This window comes from Euprymna scolopes, chromosome 2 (genome assembly GCF_053919585.1).
Source record: "Euprymna scolopes isolate OS-2025 chromosome 2, ASM5391958v1, whole genome shotgun sequence".
Taxonomy (NCBI): Eukaryota; Metazoa; Mollusca; class Cephalopoda; order Sepiida; family Sepiolidae; genus Euprymna; species Euprymna scolopes.
This window is the reverse complement of record NC_136483.1, coordinates 34,937,939-34,955,070: the sequence shown is the minus strand read 5'-3', so window position 1 is coordinate 34,955,070 and position 17,132 is coordinate 34,937,939. Positions and strand designations below refer to the sequence as shown.

The 17,132-nt window shown below is 32.3% G+C and overlaps 1 protein-coding gene across 1 annotated transcript in view; it reads right to left on the bottom strand.

The window, feature by feature from the left end:
- The window catches only part of LOC145290890 (uncharacterized), a 31,437-nt gene extending 20,272 nt beyond the window's left edge, over window positions 1–11,165 (bottom strand). The window contains exons 1-2 of the mRNA XM_080136523.1: window positions 11,011–11,165; window positions 1,648–1,792 (exon numbers count right to left, since the gene is read on the bottom strand). Coding sequence (XP_079992649.1) covers window positions 1,648–1,792; window positions 11,011–11,030 — 165 coding nt within the window. The 5' untranslated portion in view covers window positions 11,031–11,165. The remainder of the gene's footprint in view (window positions 1–1,647; window positions 1,793–11,010) is intronic.
- Between the last annotated feature and the right edge of the window lie 5,967 nt (window positions 11,166–17,132).

The following is a 17,132-nucleotide window of genomic DNA, read 5'->3' as shown; positions in this document are numbered from 1 at the left end:
AATATTGGAAAACCCTCGGAAAACTATCTGAATCGGGATCTTCCCCTTTCATATAAAATAAATAAATCAAAATTTACAGCACAATATATATGTGTGTGTATATATATATATATATATATATATATATATATATACACTAAAAGTTAAAATAAATACTATCCAGACAGAAATTTCAAAATAAATGTATAAATTCATTAAAATACAAATTAAGAAATTTAATTGGATATAACTAAAAAGTATATGAAACAAATACAGCTTAATTTGGACCCTTAAAAAAATAGATTTAAGCATTTAAAAAAGTTGTTGTAAGATTCTACATTGAATGAGTTTCCCCACGACCTTTAAACCATGCTGCATGTTAGACGTGGCAAAATATTTCCTGCTATAAAAATGAAAAAGTTATTGAACTTTTTAATTTTCAAAAATTTTTCTTGCCTGATAAGATCAATAATGATCGAAACAGTCTGCACATCGTAGCAAGACATGACTATATTTACATAAAGAAAATGAAAATGATAAAGTTACTCTCTTTGATTGAGAACTATCAACGACCCTTGTTGGAATTCAAGGATTCTAATCTTTTGGATATTTTCAACCTGGAATATATATATATGATGATGATTGCAACGTCTTGTCAGACGAGTGCCACTTAAAGTCCATGAGCCCAAATGCCTGATGGAGTATCTATAAAAAGATGATACAGAGTCTTAGCTTTGTACGACAGCTAAGTCTCTCTCTCGGTTCAAAATGTTGAGATCCAGCAACAAGCAAGAGCGAGATAGCCAGCAACAAATTAAACTGCAGATCAGCGTAATGTGGGAACTGGTCTCCCGCTTTATGGTTTTATATATATATATATATATATATATATACACATACACACACAGATACTGTACCAGTTAAGGAGATAATCCAGCTGAAGCAGCAGGTGATTTTTAAAGTATTACATAAAAATAGCAAAAAACAACAATTAAGATAAAGCTAATCTTTATGCATAGTTTATAGTTTATTGTTTAAAAGGGAAATGCATTTTTCAGTTTGACTTATTCAAATTGCGAACATTTCTATCATTAGTCATAGGAGAGAACCTCCAGTATTTATACAAAGCTAGCTGACCCGTGTTCCAGAGTTGCCCAGGAAAGTAGATTAACTCAAGAAATTTTGTGCCCAACCTTGAACTAACTAGTGTAAACACAAACCCCAAATGTTAACAGATCCTCAAAATTTTCTATCATTTTGGGTCCATGTTACCTATTATTAGTAATAATATTTTTCAGAAGTTTTCCATGATTATTAAGAAGCCAAAACTAGTATCACTAGATAGTTTTTTTTGTTCAAATGACTTCAAAACTTGATTTTCGGTTTTGCTGAAGCAAGCAACCAAACACTAACATAGGCTCTAATGTAATCCATTTAAGTTATTTCCTGATTTCTTCAATGAAACAAAAAACGTTTTTACTATAATCTGCTGGAGGTCATATTAAAACAAACTATGTAAGAGCATTAAGTGTATCTTTGGTATTTTCCAAGTTTCAGTTGGATAAACGAATCATAAAAAGCAACTTTCATACATATCACAAAATATTTTCTTTAACTCCCGCATCACCTTCCAGTTCATTTTATTTTACCAGCAAACATTTTACTTACCTGCTTTTTAAGTCGGTTTTTAAGGGATTCTTTTTGTAATGATGTAGAAACAGCAGTTTGACCATCTTCATCACTGTCATCTCCAAATATATTGGATTTCCCAGGGACAAATCCATTCTGTTTTTTGCATATGAACAAACCATAACTAAAAAGAGGTAGAAAAAAAAAAAAACATTAAAATTATTCAGATTAAAATACATAAATAAAAATAAAAAACGAAGAAAAAATAAGATTGTATATTCTTAAGATAGGTCTATTGATAAAAATGCTACTTCAGTTATAGTCAACTAACGTACTTCCTAACTTTCAGCGTGGCTGCTACCTGAAGTGTTGACAACGAAAATCAGTTCCTTCGTTTTTTAACAAACTTTTTGTGCATGTACTTTTTTTTTTTTTTATTATGTTTTTCTGATCTTTTTTTCTTTTTAAAATAATCATTGAAAAGCTTTTTTTCGGTCTTATTTTAATTAAGAATTATCGAAATTAGTTACAAATATGAAGACTTATCTCCAAAGAATTCCAATAAAAATAATATATAAGGCAAATCAGTTTCTTTACTTTTATTGTTCTTCAGTATTTTCTATTGTTAAACGATTTATTGAAACAAAATATAAGAAAAGGAAATTTCTGAAAAGTATACAATAAAAATTAATAAAATTATAAAAAGATAAAAATAACACAATTAGTCTTTATTTGCACATTTAATAATGAAATCAAAAAATAAATTTTATTTTATTTGAGACTTTATAAGAAATATGTTTATGAATTTGTAAAAGTACATTTTTGTTTAAATTTAAAAAAATAAGTTTTTTATTTGAATTTATATAATAAATGTACGTTTATGAAAGTATAAAAACGAAATTATTGAAATCGAAATAACAAAATTTCAAACATAAAAAAAGCGTGTCCAATACATAATATTCCCAAAATAGTTTAAAAAGGTTTTAACAATTGTTTTCAATAATTCTTTAAACAAAAAAAAAAGGAAAAAAGAGCGTGAGTGTTTTCAATAATTCTTTAAAAAGAAAATAAAAAAAAAACTAATTTTAGTAATTCTTAATTAAAATTAGACCGAAGAAAAAAAAAACACAAAAACAAAAAAAAAAACTTTTAAATAATTATTAAATAAAAAAAAAAATGACAGAAAAAAGTAATCAAAAAAAAAAAAAAAAAAAAAAAAAAATTACATGCTCAGGGGAGATATAGGTATGACGAAGGAACTGATTTGCCTTGTCACCACTTCCGGTAGCAGCCACGCTGAAAGTTACGAAGTACGTTAGCTGACTATAACCAAGAATTCCAATAAAATAACTTCCTATTAACAATAACTTTCTTCCATTTTCAACTATGTGCATATACTGGAGAACATAATGCTGAAATGTGTAAAGGTCAGATAAAAATACCACAAATAGAGCATCTCAGAAAGATACTATTCCTTTGCAAAGATTTTAGCCATTCTTCGATTTCATCATCATGTTGTTTGGTTTAAGATCCGTTTTAAATGCTGGCATGGATTGGACAGCTTTTAGAAATTTATTTTCACACTTGTTTGGCTAGGTTTTTTTGAGAGTCATTTCCTTAACAGGCAAAATTTTTATAGGCTAGATGTTAGTGATGGGCAGATTCCAATACTCCCCAATCCCGTTCCAATAAAATTGATTCCAATTCTTTATAAATCTCTAAATATTTAACTACAGAATTATTTTTTCTCAGATTACCGCAAAAACACATTAAATATGCAGATATTTTCTCAAACGTAAAAACACACTTATGGGGGAGGATCTATGGAATTTAGTTTTACTGGTAGTTTAAAATCGATAAATATTTATTATTTTATCATTACTACCAGCAGTGGGAGAATTTGTTTTAAACAAAATCAAAAAAAAAAAAACAACAATTAAAGGAATCATTTTTTGGCATCGGAAAACAGGCACAAATTTTTCTGATTCTGATACCTCAAAAGTTTCAATTTTTCTAATTCCGATTAATCGTTCCAACACTATTGAATGCCCTTCCTGACACCATCCCTACACAATTGCTCACCGAGGCTAAAGAGTGCTCATCTGACCGTTGCTGATGTTATAAAACAAACAAAAACAAAAAACTTGTTTTCTTTCTAAATTAATAATACTAATCAAACAAATGACATCCATGTCTAAAAGTGTAAATTCATTTACAACATAGGACATAACACAAAAACAATTTTTAATCAATAAAAATCAAAGAAATAAACCAGATCGTATAGTCAATTTCAGTATTAAAAAAAATATTTTTGTTTTAGAAGGATGTTGTAGTTTTCTTGAAGCACTGTGTGTAGTGTGTAAGTGTTTGAAGGTTATATTAATGCGATTTGTAGGAAACACCATAGACACAAGTTAGCATATAAGAGAATAATGACAATATTAGAAGAAATTTTCAATAATGTTCAATTATATTACAAAATTTGCCAACATAAGGTGTCGTACAAGATGATAGGTGTTGATATCTCTAATTTTCAATAGTATCTCTACCTCAGGGGGCAGATAAAAAGAAATGTGTACAACTGTTTGGCGAGGCTTTCTTTTGTCGATTTTATTTATTTATTATTTTATTTATTTATTTCTGGAAGTCAGTGTCACAGACTGGCTGTCAAATCAATTTCTAGAGAAATTATTGTAGTTTAAAATTTTTTTTTTTAATTCACTTCTACGCATGAGAGAAACAGAGATGCCATAATTAAGGCTGCTTGTGCTATTTTTTCACCCAAAACATCACAAGGCCTTTTCCACAATGACAACTTTTTTTCAATGACATCAACACACAAGCTTGTAACGCTTTTTTAAATCTCTTAAAAATATGACTAGATCACACTCATATGCCTACAAACATTTAGACAATGTGCAGAGATTTCCTTGTCTTTTCATAGACGCACAAAAGCAATCCTCTCTTTTGAAAACAAACACTGGATAAACTTTCATATAACGATTATAATAAATAGCTTATTGTTCATATAGCATTCTTTTTGAATAGTGAATTTTATTTCTATTGCCATTGCGTTGAATTCAGTTTTCTATAGCATCTGAATTGTTGATTCACATCCAAACCTTTTGAAAGGAGAAAACATTACATGTGAACGTTGATAGAGATTTTTTGTATGAGAAGGAATCACAGTGATTTTGAGATCATAAGAAGCATTTAAAGACAACTGTCAAAAATGGCTCGACTATTTCTGAATTTTTGAGATAAGGATTGGTGATTCATATTATTTAGATTATTTAGCTGGTGAGGGGAGCGCATGGGTCCACAAGTATAAAAAATATAAAACAACTCCAAAGACAAACCCGATAGAAAGAAAAGACTCCACCACATTCTGTATATATCGGTTGAGCTCTGGCTGTGTGTGTGACACCATTACGTAAAACGGCCCTCTGATTTACATAATCTGTCGAGGCCTCTTCGTCGTTCTATGACGTCAGCTCATCTCGATCTGCTCTTAGCCAGGACCTACCTTCAGCTATTCCAAAACTGGCAACTCTAAACTGCTGCAAACTTAAAACTGTCCATAAACCTCATTGCCACTCCAAGAACTGTCTGTAGCCTAACTCTAAATATATTGAACTCTATTGTCCGGTTCTTTGTCTCAATCACTGCCACATCTTGATTAACAATCCTATTTCACCTTCATTTGTGTGACTTGGTGAACAACTTTCTCTCCATTGTCTTTCTACTAAGCTCACTCTGACGACCTTTGTTTTTCTGATCAACTTATTTTCTTTTTTGTTATAATTTACTAACACTCAGGGAGGGCGGAACTCAATTGTATCTCACTCATCATCATAAATAATGCAATCTTCTTCAGGTGTATCTTGTCAAACTTAGGAATCTGCATGGAATTTCGAATGAAACCTATTATTTAATCCATGGGAGTAGCATAACCAAGTAGAAATCCTAAGTAATTCGCAATTGTATTCGGAGTATCAGCCCTTCAACCTCCAGAAGAATGTCACTTACAACTGAATTTTACCAAGTGCTTTATCCACTACACCACGGCTCAATTGCAGAAATTCTAGCATGAATTTTGAGAGCCTTAAATCCATTCGTTTTTAGATATACAATTTTACTACTTATCACACACACACACATATGTAACAAAGCCACTGAAACATATGCAAATGACCAAGCCGTGGTATGAGCATGATGTTAAAATGGAATTGGAGAAAAAAAAAGAGAGAAAAGCATGTGGCAGAGAAAGAGAGACTTTTAAGCACGTGTCAACATGGCAGAGTTTTTTTAACCATGCGATGGCTGAAGGAACTTTTAAACAGGATGCAAAACGCGTTTATCCTCTGAACTTTTAACAAGATTTTTGGATGACTGCATACAGTGGAACAAATTCGACATAACAGCTGGTTATATTTGCAGACTAAGAAACTGTTAATTGACCATATTGTCACTGGCTTGGAAAATATATGTCCGGCAGCTTGGTGTGGAAGTGACTGGCAATAAATTGTGACAAACGTCATGGAAACAAGCGTCCAAGGGTGGCGTATGCGTATTGTAAAAAAGTCACTGACACTCAAACTCGAAACCTAACCAATCGGAAACGAAAAGGTGACATATGTAAATCAAGACGGGATCAGAATTTGAGCATATAATAAGTCGGTATTTCTTTCATTGGGAGAACATTCTTTTTTTTGACCGAGTCGTTGGGAAGAAAGAAATATGGATTTTCTACGAATGTCGAAACAGGAAAAGAAAAGATTCTCATTTTTGCATGTGCCAAGAACATTGCAAGCAAAAGAAAAAAAAAATTTTTTTTTTTTACAAACATTTAACGGTTTTCATCAGTTCAAAGGCAAACTTTAATTTCAACCTTTCATAAATGTCTTTTCTTTCAACTGAAAAAAAAACAAACTTGTGTCAAATTTCTTTCCTTTGTTTCTTTGCAAGACTTGCAAGTGTCGGTAATGTGTTAAAATGTAACAGCCACGTTACACATATACCTATAAAGTTGAGTTTTTTCTTGCTCTGACATTAATATTAAAAGCCTACTTTTCTATTTAAAAATTATTAAAACAAAGTTCTTCATAGATATGCAATCAACTACATGAAGGTTAACTAATTTGCCTATTCCTTTGAAAAACGAGCATTAATTATTTATTCATTTTTTTTTTATTTCTTATTAGATTATTGGTTTCATTTCACTATTAGGTTGAATTCTACATTCTGCATAATTGTGTATAAATTAAGATGAAAAGGTTTTAGTACATGGAAATAGTGTTATATATATATATATATATATATATATATATATAAGTGACTTTGTTGGTCTGTGTGTGTGGTGTGTGCAAAGAGTTTCTACAAACTCCTCTCTGAATATTTAGTTTACAGAGTTGAAGTTTGATATATAGGGTATTTGGACTTGCAGTACACTTTCGATTTGGTTTTTAGTCAGCAAAAATGACTGCTAATGGATCAAAATTTAAAACAAAATAGTTGACCTTGGCAGGAGAAGTCGAATAAAACATTACACTTGCTATTACTTTTGTGCATGCACAAAATTAAACATTCATAGCTGTAAGTTGCTTCATTTTTAACCTTCTGTATCCATCTGTCAGTAACTCAGACAGTAACAACGCTGGAGAAATAAATAACAACTAAAGCTAGAACACTAAACGTTCTAGTTTTGATTCTAGCGGATGGTACCCGAGTCATATTTTTATAATTTTTGAAATCATTGCTATTTATTGGATAACAATCAATAGAAAATTGACTCTATAATAAGAAATCTGCATGAATTAAAATATAATACTTATACATATTTTACTATCGGGGAACGCTGGGTGGCCTGCTAGTATATATATATATATATATATATATATATATATATATATATATATATATATATTGTGAAAATAACACTCCAAATGAGAATAGTAGTCCAAATAATCCAAATAACATGATAGCTCAAAACTTTCAAGAGATAGTAAGCTTGACCTAATGGATATCGTAATTAGACTACGGAATTCACTATGGCATGTTCAAATCTTACTGGATTAATTGATCATTTATGGACTAATTAATTCTGGGAAGATGAAGCTGTTCTTGTCATGAAGTACAGATAGCAGCTCTAAAAGAGACCTCAATCCTTTAAAGAGCTCTCAGATATAAATTTAACTCATACCAAAATTAACTATCAGTCCTAGGATAGGGGCTCTCAGTCTTAGGATAGGGGCTCTTTTGATTTTTTTTTAGAACTGAACTGAAATAGCAGCTTGTTTAATTAATTGTATACAATTGTTTGCAAATAGATGTTCGAATAATCCAAATTGGGTCAATGTGTTATAAATCTGACAAAACCAAACCATCAAAGCTTTTCAGATGAATGATTCCATATTTTATGGTTTTTACCAGAGGTTTAAATTTAATTACTATGTATTACAAATTCTATAATGTATTTTGATAATATTACAATACACGTTTTTTCACTAGTTGCCCTTGGCAACTACTTGTAACAGAATACACACGACAAAACTGTTGCAACCACGACCAGATTATTTATAGGCTACGCCCACAACCTTGAATGTTTACCTGAAAGAGCTTGAAACATGATATAGTATCATGCTAATACGTTCTGGGGCAGACAATTCACAGTAAATGATGCCGAGATGTAATAAATATTTGTTTAGCTATGGCAATATATCTTTATGAAATGACTAATGATTTAGGAAGCACCAACATTAAGAAAAGGAAATGAAGTGTTAGTTCAACATCTCGGTTTTACTAGTCCCTGAAAACTTTGGCAAAAAAAAAAAAAAATTAATTAAATAAATAAATAAAAATAATAAAAGTTATTCCGAGATCAAGTCAAGTTGAAAATATATGTTCTATTGTTTTGTTTACATTTGTTTACAGAAAATATGAGATTTTTTTTGTAAATTTTTTCTTACCGTTTTTGGCGGACCCGAACGAGACCCCCCCCCCATATATTAGTGTCCAGATAATAATAATCCATTGAAAAAAAAAACAAAAAACGAAAGCTGTTCTTAACACGGGGAGGTTAGGAGTGTTTATTCCGAAAGCAGTTCACAGGGAAGGTGATTCTCGTTCAGATCCGCCGAGAGATCTTTTAAAAGATTCTAACCGTCTCTTTAAGTGCAACTGTTTGTATCTCTCTTGCACTTGGTTCACCAGATATATTTGTCACACATTTTTTTTTATTTTATAATCACCATGTATTGAAACCTAACCGTTGCATATCAACCATTCTGGATAATTTAATGCTGCAAATATAATTATAGTAAAGGATTTATTAACCATAAGCCGGTATTTTTTTTTGAGGAGAGGTGAGGTGTTCATAGATTTTTTTTTTTTTTTTTTACAGCAATAAAGAATCTTAAGGCATAATGCTAAGTTCCTAGTAGATAGAGAGAGTGGGGTTGAACCAGCTTCCTCCTCCGGAGGAAATATCAAATGTATATTTAATTCACAAACTATCCCCCAGTTCAGTCATGGAGGATGACGTTAGATTTTTAAGTTACTTTTCTATCTAACTGGATATGTTTTCAGTGTTTATATTTAATGTAACATGTTTATTCCGCTCGAAAAACATACTGTGTTTATCGATGTATTGGAAAATTCAAAAAGGGCGCCCGACTCTCTCTTTAACACGGTAAGTTTGGGAAAAGGTGCTATAAATATAAAACTAGACAAAATACTGTTAGAAACTCGCTCAATATATATTACCGTGACATAGGTTGACATATATTCGGTGTTTTTTTTTTTAATAGTATTTTGTCTAGTTTATTATTTATAACACCTTTTACCGAACTTACCGTGTTAAAGAGAGAGTCGGGCGCCATTTTGAATTTTCCAATACATCGGTAAACAATGTATGTTTTTCGAGCTGAATAAACATGTTACATTGAATAAAAACACGAAAAATATATCCAGTTTGGTAGAAAAGTAACTTATCTTGCTTTTGATAACATTTATTTGTTATATATTTGTTTTTTTGACAACTTTTTCGAATCTATGTGTGCAGTAATACAAACCCGTTACTTGCCTCCTCACGAGGGCAGAGAGTTAGACACAAGGTCGGTTTTTAATGCGAGGAAAATTCAGCTCCATTAAAAAAGGGGATGGGTAAAAGATCGACGGTGTGAACATACCACGATAAAAAAAAAATGTGTATAAGTGATACGAATAGTTTCGTTTTTTATATTATTATATAAGGGACCATTTCGAGTTATTAACTATGTAATCGGAAGAAAATCACGCATGAAAAATATGCTACAGTAGAACAACGGGATACGGCATTAAAAATTAGCAACAATACACACATGTATATAATCAAATAAGATTATAAATAACACCGTAATGTGGGGGACAAATGCCGTAACCAGGAGTCGGGAAATAGTATTCCACATCGTAACCTAAAAAAACGCATTCTAGGGTCACTGTATCCCAAGGTACTACTGTACAAGGATCGTGATCGTTTTACAAAATTGAATCTTACCACATAGTTATAAAAAAATCGGGCGCTAGTGAGTGCACTTACTGATCCGCGTTATTTTTTAAATCGTATTTCCAAGTTTGATTAAAGTTTGTTTTTTTATTATTATTCAATTATATGGTTAAAGTATAGAATAGGTAAAAAACACTCTCCCCTCTCCATGTTAAGAATGGCTTTTTAAATAATAACGTTATTATTTCAGCACGGATCAATAAGTGCACTAATACAAAAAAATCGATCTGTCGACCCTCTTAACAAGCACGGATTTCTACTTTACTGACCGAGGGCAGAAAAGATAAAGTGCATTATTAGAACGGATACTACACTTTAATGTGATAATTAAAAAAAAAAAAAAAAGATTCTCGTAGTTGTGAGAGAAAAAAGATACACATGAAGTAATAAAGAAGACCAAAAATAAAGGTTTCAATATGCAAAGCTGGCACGGTTAAATTAAGAACAGAATTATTATTTCACAACAAAAAATAATATTATTACACTTTAATTGCTTTAATTTCGCTTTGTGTTCTTTGATGACGATTCGAATGCACGTTGTTACACGCCAACTTTTTGATTTATAAATTTAAAAAAATCATTTGAATCACACAAGTTAGTGAACACACGTTACACTTTTTAGAAGCTTCTGCTTATATCCCCCCCCCCTAAAGATCACAGGTGCTTCTTCTTCTTCTTCAAAAAAAAAAATTAACCTCAAACATTACGTTGCCCATTAACAATACGCTTTATAATAAAAATTTAACCTTCAGCTGCATAAAACGTTAACAATACGTAATGAGTATTAATCTACAATAAATATAAAATTAATACTATTAATAGCATTAAGCTAAAATAAAATCTTAGAAATTACTTACGGTTTCTTTGAATCCGCCATTTTACCTAATCCGGGGCGAAAAAATACATCAATTTGATTGGTTGAAAAAAAAAACAACAACGGATGGGTGCACTTGAATTAACTATGTAGATTATTTCCTAATATACAAAATAATGCAAACTACCTTGTAAATTTTGCATCAAATTAATGTGTTATCTATAAACATTTTTTAAAAATTACCAAAATGTTTGTTTCATGTTTGCATCAAAATACGAATCTTTCCAGCGTTGTCCCAAAAAATGTTTACAGGGCCTTTGGGAGAGAGAGAGAGAGAGAGAGAGAGAGAGAGAAGTGCTGTGGTGTGCAAGACTTTTTTTGTCCTCCCCCTTTTCCAACACTGGTCATATCTAAATAATTCAGTTGCACTATAGTATATATTCTGAGGGTAATTAATATCACTAAATAGGGTTTGTGGGTAATATGAGAAAATAAGTCTGTGTAGACATTAAAAATGTTTCTTATCTTAAACATTAATACATGAGAAGTCATTTCAAGTAAAAAGTTCCATCTAAACTCGAGAAATGCACGGCACGATTAAAATGTGTAAACATTGAATGAGTAAAAAAATCAAAGTGGCTGTCACTTGCAATTTTCGTAGAGCAAATAGCAGTCTTGACTTTAAGATCAAAAACTAAGATCGGGCTTCTAAAATTGATAATCCCTTGACATTTTTTCTTTTTTTTTTTTTCAACCGGTCTAGGGTGAATGCCGATGGTATGGCATAGAACTGAAATCAAAAAAAGCCTTATATAGTTCCATAGGTACTGGCAAAAATGGCCAAAGAATGGCGGAAACTGATAGGAGGATATGGTTTTGAAAGCTGGCTTATCATATATATATTTTTTCATAAGTTTCTGATTACTTTTTGATTGTATTTGAAAGATTAAAACCTAAAGTTAATCTCTAAAAGAAAAAAAAATATATTTAAAATAAAATACATATGAGATACATTTGAAAGCCAAATTTCAAAGCAAAATTATGAAAATAAACAAACATTTATTTAATTTTATTTATTGCAAACTATTATCATCTTTCTTAGTTGTTGTTTCACAACGTTGCAGCCAACTATTCCTTTGAACTTCGTCAGGTGGTAACATGACAGGATAGGAACAGCAAATCTCCTAACTGCATTTTCAACAATTACTGCCATCCATAGTTGTTGTCTTCTCACCACGTATTTGGCCAAGTAAGCCTCTGGCCGGCTTTTGGGTAGGATTGAAACCGCTATCTTCAGACAATTCTCATCTGGAACTGTAGAGATTCAAAGTCTCTATACACTGCGCCACAGGCCCACTAAGGGCAATCAAGGTTGGAGTTTTTAGTCTTATAAATCCAAGTTTATTTATTATCTGATCTTCCATGGTCGGGATATATATGCATGTTTTGTTGAACAGCAGGGATAATTCCTGTTTGTTTTCCTTGCAATCCATTTTTTCCTTTTGCCAGGCCAATGTTCAAAAGTCCTGTCCAAGTGTAAAAAATAAATTTGCCATAGTTGCAAACGTTTTCAACTTTCATGAGTCGTCTTCAGGCGAGTGATGAATTAAAAATTGCGTTTGGTGAATTTATTCAAAAGTCGATTAAAATCATTTAAAATCATTAAAAGTCGATTAAGCGTACCTTCCCCCTCATATTGATTGGTTTGTTCATATGAATGAGTAGAGCTTCACTGATTGGGAGGTGCAGATCACAATGTGAGACGGCTAAAATGGCTGTGTTTTTAATTAATATGGTCCTAAATTCGTTTTGAGGGGGTGTCATGTGCTGTAAGGTGTTGATAAATAAAGCTGTTTGGGGAAGATAGGTGTCATGTTAGCTGGCAAGATACTGGTTCTAGTCATGCCAATGTATGTGTTGTTTTTTTGAGACATTCTCCTATAGGACATTTAAAAACATATGGTATTTCTAGTTTGGAGTAAATTGTCATTCTTATTAGTAATTGTTATACTAGCCTTTCTTGAACAGAGGAATTTACACCGATTAGCATTATAGAAAGCGCTAGTAATTCCAACACCAGTGAGAGAGATGCGACTGCACTTCAACTGTTAGCCGAGTGCCCAGCAGATATACATGCTTTCCTATCTTTGTACATTATTGTTAATACACTTGTTCCTTAACCGAACCTCGACTTGATTGTTCTTATTTTCACTGTTGTTCCACGACACAACAGATTGGCGACAAGGAATCGAAACGACCATCACTGCAGAGAATCACCAAAAGTGATTGAAATAAAGATTCGTAAAATCTTTACGGCAGAACACCTTCATCATTTCAACAGATATTTGGATACGCAAGGATTAACAGCGAATCAATTACTACAATAGTAATTTGGCAACGGGAAAAAACTTGCTACCAAAATCTACAGTGAAAAACGCGAATGTTGTCAATTATTTAATAATAATAATACTTACCAAGTGTTTTAGACAGGGAAAAAGAGTTCATTTTTTCTTCACCAGAAGCCATTTTTCCTATGGTAAGAATTTTCTTCTGCAAAGTTAAATGTCCAAAACCAGCTAGCAAATACCGTGTAAGCTTATCGTTATTTCGATAACATCTGGGATTTGAAAAAAAAAACACGCTTGACTTTGTCAAGAGAAAAGAGATAGACCGTGAAAAATAATTATTCGCGTACGTCATTTGTGCTTAGCAAACACGTAAAGAATCAAGTCATTTTTTGCAAAAGGCAAAGAGGGTAAAAAAAAAAAAAAAAACAAAAAAACCTGAAAGTTTCCCATATGAATTCGTCGGATATTTAAAGCAATGGATTTTATTTTTGCTACGTAAAAACGCGTGCAAATAAAAAAAATGTTAAACAAATGTTATTTCGCTGAATTGTTTCTAGTAAGACAAGAAATATAGCGTTCAACAAATTAAGTTACAAAAGGATTGCTAAACTGTTGTTCTTCAAACAAAAGAATTAGGAAAGAAAACTTGGTTGATTTTTTTTTTTTTTACTAAGGAATATTTCTTTAATACAAGCGTAAATTGTAAACTGAATTTGTATGATGGATGTGAAATTCAAAGATTCACTGTTGGAATACTTCCAATTCCAGGCAGAGCAAAATCTTGCATTGCAAAAGCAGCAAATTCAACAACAAGTAGAAAGAGAAGAGTGATTTAAACAAGCATTTGAAGAAAAAATGCTTCAACAACAGAAACGCTTCGAAGAAATATTGATGAAAACACAGGAGGAACAAAGAAAAATTCTGGAGGCGACACAGTTGACTAAAGCGGACGATAATTATAACGCATTTTCTCAAACAGCTGTGTGAGCCGCTATTGAAAATTTCAATTATAATCCAGAAGACGATGTCATTTTCGTCCAGCACTATATACGATATGAGGATATTTTTTATATCAGATTGTAGTACCTGGTCAGACGCAAAAAAAGTTAGGCTTTTGCTAAGGAAATTGGGAACAGCCGAGCATACAAAGTTGGTGAATTTTATTCTTCCAAAAAAGACCAGTGAGTTGAGCTTCCAAGAAACAGTTACGCTACTTACAGAACTGTTTTCTACATCTCTTTTCCATAGGCGATATAAATGTATGAATGTTACTAGAAGAGAGGAAGACGACTACACTACTTATGCAAGTATAGTGAACAAGCATTGCAACGATTTTAAACTGGAGGAATTATCAGCAGATAATTTTAAATGTTTAATATTTCTGCAAGGGCTGGTCTTAAATAAAGATGCTGAAATCAGGTGTCGTGTTTTAAATAAACTTAAAAACGAACTGAATTTAAAACTACAAAACTTAGCGGAAGTCTGTGAATGGTTTATTGCGTTGAAACAAGACAGTCATGACATAGAGGAAAGTGGAGTGTCACATATTAAAAAGATCCATCAAAAGAAAAATTTTACTTCAAAAAATAACCAGAGAAAGAAATAGGGAAAAGATCCACCTGGAGCATGTTGGAGGTGTGGAAATAAACATTGGTACAATGAGTGTCCCTACAAATTCAAACAATGTGACAACTGCCACCAGAAAGGGCATAAAGTATCGGATTGTAGAAAAAAATCTGGTAGAAAGACATCCATTAAACTTACAAAAATTGAACCTGAGGAACAAAATATCCGGAAATATGTACAGGTCAAAATGTTTAAAAAGAAAGTAAGGCTACAGCTTGATAGTAGGTCTAACATTTCCATTATTAATGTATAGACATGGAAGAGGCTTGGGAGACCCACTATGATTAAATCACATAAAATGGCAAGAAGCGTCAGTGGCGAAAAAATTACTTTCGAAGGAGAATTATTGACAAATATTTTTTTCCAGAACAGGGTTGAAAAAGCAAGAATTTTTGTCATGTGAAAATCAAACAACCTCTTTGGAACTGATCTGTTCGAAAAGTTTAGACTATGGGATCTGCCTTTAAGCTCATTTAGCCAAAAGGTTGAGGATTTGAATGTGGAGGCAGAAAAACTTAAGAGGGAGTTAAAAGAGAATTTCCCAGACGTATTTTCAGGCAGTGTTAGAAGGTGTATAAAAGTGGTAGCAAAATTTGACATAAAAGTAAATGAACAGCCAGTGTTCAGAAAGAAAAGAAATGTTCCATACGCTGCTATAGAACAGATAGACGGTGAATTGGAAAGACTCGAAAACATGGGTGTCATCGGAAAAATTGATCACAGTGAGTGGGCTGCACCAACGGTTTACATCAAAAAGAAGAGTAAGGAGATTCGGGTTTGCGCCGACTTTGCAACAGGCTTAAACATGGCATTACAAGATCACTATTATCCTCTTCCGAGCCATGAAGAAATATTTGCAAAAATGAGTGGAGGGAAATATTTTTCTAAAATCGACCTCAGTGACACGTACCTACAAGTTCCAGTCGATGAGGAGTGTTCCAAGCTGCGATGTATTAATACCCATAAGGGATTGTACAAGTTTAACAGAGTTCCTTTTGGGGTCAAAGTTGCCCCTGCGATTTTTTAGCAAATTATGGACATTATGTTAAATGGGTTGGATTTCGCAGTAGGGTACCTGGACGATGTGTTAATGAAAAGCGCTAGCTCATGTGAACCAAGTATTCAAAAGGATCCAGGATTATGGATTTAAAGTAAAACAGGAAAAAATGTACATTTTTCATGGAGAAAATAAAATGCTTGGGGCAAATCATCGATAAACATAGAAGAAGGCCTGATTAAGATAGATCGAGTGCAATAAAGAATATGCCTGCTCCAGAAAATATTGCGCCTTTACAAAGTTTCTTAAGTTTGGCAAATTACTACAATGTATTTCTGCCAAATATGCATAAACTAAGGTCGCCTTTAAATGAACTGTTAAGGAAAGACCAAAAATGGGTCTGGATGCGAAGAAGCATTTTGGGAAATTAAAGGGACTTTAACGTCTGACTTGTTTCTGGCACATTATAATCCAAAGCGTGAAATTATAGTTGCAAGCAATGCCAGCTTCTATGGCATAGGAGTATGCATTTTACACAAAATGGATGATGAAAAAGTGAAACCCATAGTACATTCATCCCGATCACTTTTGCCAGCCGAAAAGAACAACTCACAAATTGAAAAAGAGGCATTAAGCATTATATTTGCGATAAAGAAATTTCATCGTCTCCTGCACGGTAGGCAATTTCTGTTACAAACAGACCACAAACCATTATTAATGATTTTCGGATTGAAAAAGGGACTACCACAACATATGGCGAATAGACTCCAAAGATGGGGTACCATACTTTTGAATTACAATTTTCAAATGGAGTACGTACCATCTAAAAAATATGGTCATGCAGACGGGTTATCGAGGTTAATACATAAGCAGACAGAACCATTGGAGGATATGGTAATAGGAGCCATTCAACTGGAAGTTGAAGTAAAAAATATGTTATGTGACACAATAAGAGAACTTCCAGTAACGCTTGATTAGATTAAGAGTAAGGCAGAGGTGGACAAATTTATTATACGCACGAAAGAAAGGATCAACAATAATGAACTGGATGAAGAAATTTATTCAATTTGCGATAAAGTCCTGTTATATAGCGACAGGGTCATAATTCCTGCGACATTACAGAAAAGAATGCTCAAGGAATTCCATGTAGGACATTCAGGTATATCAAGAATGAAAAGCCTTATGTGCTCTTTC